A 5,356-nucleotide genomic window follows, 5' to 3' on the forward strand; every position below is an offset into this window, starting at 1 on the left:
AAGTCTTAAAATAATATGAGAAAACGGATGAATGGAGTAGATATACAACACATAGATCAAGGTGGGCCCACAGTGAGGACCCTTCGGACATCACTGATCCTGGGCCACAACTAATATTCCTTACTAATTAAGCAGATTTTGTAAATATATATTTTTTATCTTATAAAATTGTCATGAGATGACATGACCTAATTAAATTTTAGAAGAAAGAAATTAGAGGTGGATTAGCTACCGACATATTGAGTAGCTAGACTCGCCACTGAAGTGACACCACCAAGTTCTATGGGGCCCACCATGATGTACGTGTTGTATCCACATTGTACACCCATTTGGAGAGATCATTTTAGGGCTTGATCAAAAGAATGAGGTAGATATAAAGCTGGAGTGAACCCCACCATAGAAAATAGTGAGGAGAGTGACGTCCACCGTTGAAGCCTTCCTAAGGTCCACCGTGATTTTTATTTGAGATATAACCTGTTCATAAGTTAACACAAATATTAAAGAAGCGGAAACACAAATATCAGGTTGATCTTAAACTTTTGTGGCCCTTAGAAGTTTTTAATGGTGAGCGTACTCTCTTCACTGTTTTTTGTGGTGGGGTCCACTCGAGTTTTGGATCTGATTCATTCTTTGGCTCATGCCTTAAAATGATCTCTCCAAATGAATGGACAGTGTGGATACAAAACATACATCATGGTGGGATTGACATAACTACGTGATGTCACTTTAGTAGCGAGTCTCGCTACTTAACCTGTGCACTGAATCCCTTAATGAAAACTTAAATAAAAATCACAGTGGACCTTAAGTTAACATAGACATTAAAGAAGGGAAAATACAAATATTAGCTTGATGGAAAACTTTTGTGACCCTTTGAAGTTTTTAATGGCGGGCATGACTCTCTTCACTATTTCTATGTTGGGGTCCACTCAAGTTTTGGATTCGATTCAGTTATGGCTCATGCCCTAAAATGATCTCTCCAAATGGATGGACGGCGTAGATACAAAACATACATCATGGTGGGTCCCACATAATTAGGCGACATTACTTAGTCTTGCTACTTAACCCATGCGCTGAATCCTCAAATAGAAGGTAGCTGATTGCCGGAATGGATTGGCTACTCCCCCTGCCACCGGGCTTGTGGCTGGTGGTCATCCATTTTTACATATAATTTTAGGGCTTTATCCAAAGAATTAGAGGTATATAAATCTCGGATGAACCACACCACAGGAAAACAATAGTGATTGGATATCCACCATTAAAATTCTCCTAAGGCCCACTATACTGTTTATTTGACATCCAATCTATTGATTAGGTCATACAGGCCTAGATGAAAGGAAAAAAACAAAGATCAGCTTGATTCAAAACTTTTATGGCCCCAAAAAGGTTTTAATGGTCGACGCTCATTCAACACTGTTTCCTGTAATGTGGTCCACTTGAGATTGTGATATACCTCATTCTTTTTCTCAGACCATAAAATGATCTGAAAAAATAGATGAACGGCATGGATGAAACACATACATCATGTTGGGCCCACGGAGCACCGACCCCCGTCCATTGGTTAGTGGCCGGGGGAGTAGCCAATTCGTTTCCGCTGATTACGTGGTGAGTAACTTACTATATCAGCGTACTGAGTAAACTCCATGGAGTCCACCATGATTTTATGTATTTTATCCGCTATGTCCATAAATTTTACCAGATAATTTTAGGCTTGAGACTAAAAATAAAGCAAATACAATGTTCAAGTGGACCACACCATAGGAAACAGTTGAATTGAATGTTTACCATTGAAAATTTCTCGGGGGTACAAAATTTTTGGATCAAGCTTACATTTGTGTTTTCTCTTCATCCATGCCTTTATGATCTTATGAACTGGTTGGATGACAAATAAACATCACTATGGGGCCTAGCAAGGTTTCAACAGTGGAAATCATTACCCCCATTGTTTACAGCGGTATGATCCACTTGATATTTGGATATGCTTTAATTTTGGGCTCAACCCCTTAAATTAGATGGAAAAATGGATGGACGGCCTGGATAGACAACATACATACAAGGTGGGTCCAACTACGGTGAGAGCAAGAGCTTGCCGTAATCGGTATGCAATCCGAATTCCAAGCGAAACCGTTTTAATATATTTAACGGGTTATACTTTTTTTGAAATATAAATTTTTTTAATATATTTAAAAAATCTGATGACACGGCACTTACAGTGACGTTGACCAATGAAAACGCTGGAGTCAGGGGGTACCTGCCTCAAGGAAACAGAGGATCCGCACTCTTAAATCTCTGAATGTGGGGGAAAGAGGATCCGGATTCTTTAAGGAATGGTTCAAAAAACAAACAAATCCAAAGCAAACGTAGACAATAATAATACTATAGGAAACTGTGGAGATTACCATGCAATTGTTCTTAAAGTCACACCCACCTGGATGAACTGGATGAAGGGAAAACACAAATATCAGTTTCATCTAATAATTATGTAAGCTTTCATCAGCAGGCGTTCGATCTTTACTGTTTCCAGTACTGTGGTCCACTCGAGATTTATATTTACCTTATTTTTGGCTCATGCCTTAAAATAATATAATAAAATGAGTGAACGGTGTCGATGAAACACATAAATTATGATGGCCCCATAGAGTTGGGTCACCAGGCATATCCTTGGAGACCCGTTTCCACGCAATCCACGTCCGTTTTAGGCATGATTTTACATGGTGTGGCCACCTGCGTTTTGGATCGGCCTGATCTTTTGGCGAGCAGGGAGAACGAGAGGGAGCTCACATGATGGGCGGATTGGATGTCAAGCACACAATGCAACGACTAAGATAAGTCCAGTCGCTGTAATCTGATAGGTGCCCAACTACGCAAACGTTCCACACCATCCTATCAACCTGCGACGTACATAATCTCTCTCTCAACATCACTATCCAACTATATATGTTTATAGTCTCTCTCTAGTGGATGATGATGACCGGTGAGTTAACAAATCTACACATGAAGCATTCCACGGTCAAGACCGACTGCCTACCTTAGTGAGTTTGAACGGTCAAAATTTCATCACAGGCGTCCACACTGATGATAGACACTCTATATAAACCACTCATGTATCGATTAACACCATCAACTTCAAGTGTCTACTGCTCTGCTCTTTACAGATAGAGGTGTCGTCCATCCTCAAAAAAGAGCAGGAAATACTCATGGCATTGAACATAGAGAGTGTGGAAGATGGGGTCCCAACAACGGACGGCCATAACAATCTTCCAACCGAAACCCATAAACGCACTACCAACTGGTGGCTCGTTATGATGAACTGTGCTTTGACGGCGGTGGGGACCATAGGCGGTCCACTCCTCCTAAGGCTCTACTATCTTCATGGAGGGAGTAGGAAATGGATCACCAGCTGGTTGCAGACCGCCGGTTTTCCGATCCTTATCATCCCTCTCTCAGTCCTCTATAAACGCAGCCAAGCCCGTGGGATGTCGTTCATCGCAGAGCCCAAGCTCCTGGCGTCGAGTGCGGTTCTGGGCCTCCTCATCGGTGTCGGTAACTTCATGTACTCACACGGTCTATCCGTCCTTCCCGTCTCCACCTCATCCCTACTCTTCGCTACTCAGCTCGTTTTCACTGCGTTCTTCGCGTTCATCATCGTGCGGCAGAGATTTACCCCTTATTCCATCAACGCTGTGGTGTTGATGACGCTGGGATCTGTCCTTCTTGGTATTCGCAAGAGCGGTGATCGGCCGCCTGGTGTTTCGAATGCTGAGTACATGGTGGGGTTTGTCGTCACCCTTGGGGCTGCAGGGTTGCTTGGGTTCGTGCTTCCTTGCATCGAGCTTACTTATGCTAAGGCCAGCAAAGCCATTAACTATGCGGTGGTGATGCAGTTTCAGTTGGGAGTGATGGTTTTCGCCACCCTCTTCTGCACCATTGGGATGGTGGTAAACAAGGATTTCCCGGTAAGTAAGCAAAACAGCATATATAAATACATGCATGTGAGAAGTGATGAGCACGTTTAGTTGCATTTTTGAGGCATGGACAATCACAACCTTCGATCTGGGCCGTCCATATGTTCCAGCTCAATTTACATAGGCTACCATGAAATAAGTCACGCTGATCCGACTACTAACAACCATCAATTCATTTACGATAAACAAGTTGGTGATAGACCATTTTAATAACTAAAATGGTCGTATCATCAATCTGAACCGTCCATTTGATAGGATCCTTCTTGGATTACCAACAAGTCTTGATAATAACTTTGATCAAATGATACTAACCGACGTGGAAACTGGAATCTTGTAATCCAATACCAATATTTCAGATGGTTAGGATCATACGATCAGTATGAGTTTTCAGCAGTGGCCCATGAAGAGTGAGGTAGACTACATGTATAGTCTAGATTTATGATTGGATTTTTCCACATCTCCAAAGTGCAACTCCAGGTACTATAATCATCTCCTTCATATACACACAGTCACATGGACACATGATACACAGATTTTTTTTTTTTTTTTGAAAAGCTTCTAACTATTCGAATCATGGTTTTTTTTAAAAAAATATTCAGGCTATTCCAAGAGAGGCGAACCAGTATGAGCTTGGGCAGGCCAAGTACTACGTAGTGCTTGTTTCGGGTGCGATAGTTTTCCAGATGGTGTTCTTAGGATCGATGGGCCTCATCTTCTGCACCTCATCTCTCTTTGCTGGTGTTGTTACTGCTACATTGCTTCCTGTAACGGAGATCGCTGCAGTCATCGTCTTCAGTGAGAAGTTCACAGGAGAGAAAGGCATGGCCTTGGCTCTTTGCCTATGGGGCTTCACCTCTTACTTCTATGGAGACTACAGGATGAACAAGAAGCAGAAGGAAGCTGAAGCTGAATCGAAGTAACCGATTTCAATGTGAAACGAAAGCTTGATGAGAATTCCTTAGGTTAAGATTTACGTATCCCCTGGTCTACACATCTTTGCCGATATGTATTTCGGCCTGAACTCTATAGCATAGGGTCTGATTGTGCGATATGTGTATTTTCAAGAGAGTAGAATCGTATTAACGAGGAATTAATTACATGTGTTTTTATACTATGTTTGAATGCTTAGGAGGAGAAATTGCATTTTGTGGTTTAAACGTATAAGGGTGTGTTTGGATGCACTATCAAATGGAATTGCAATTGTAGGGCTGAAATGTGAATAGGGCTGTACATCGAGCTGAGTCGAGTCGAGGTGGGCCAAGCTCGGCTTGACTAGTCCATGCTATACTTGAGTTCGAGCTCGAGCTCGCCCTTGAGCTCAACATTGAAGCTTGGCTTGTTTGCCAAAGCTTTTGAGTCGAGCTAGTGGTTCGAGTCGAGCTAGTGGTTCGAGT

The 5,356-nt window shown here is 42.2% G+C and overlaps 1 protein-coding gene across 1 annotated transcript; it reads left to right on the forward strand.

Moving 5' to 3' along the window:
* Window positions 1-3,109: 3,109 nt before the first annotated feature.
* Window positions 3,110-5,076, forward strand: LOC131236493 (purine permease 3-like). Its single transcript, XM_058233713.1, has 2 exons — window positions 3,110-3,953; window positions 4,562-5,076. Exons 1-2 carry the CDS (start codon window positions 3,195-3,197, stop codon window positions 4,880-4,882), a joined length of 1,080 nt encoding a protein of 359 aa, XP_058089696.1. The 5' UTR covers window positions 3,110-3,194; the 3' UTR covers window positions 4,883-5,076.
* Window positions 5,077-5,356: the final 280 nt, after the last annotated feature.

The sequence above is a fragment of the Magnolia sinica genome, chromosome 2 (assembly GCF_029962835.1).
Source record: "Magnolia sinica isolate HGM2019 chromosome 2, MsV1, whole genome shotgun sequence".
NCBI lineage: Eukaryota > Viridiplantae > Streptophyta > Magnoliopsida > Magnoliales > Magnoliaceae > Magnolia > Magnolia sinica.

Excerpts from the sequence above, each read along its gene's own strand:
- LOC131236493 (XM_058233713.1), top strand. The coding sequence starts at position 3,195 with ATGGCATTGAACATAGAGAGTGTGGAAGATGGGGTCCCAACAACGGAC. Across the intron at positions 3,954-4,561 it reads TGGTAAACAAGGATTTCCCG|GCTATTCCAAGAGAGGCGAA; the intron begins GTAAGTAAGCAA and ends AAAAATATTCAG.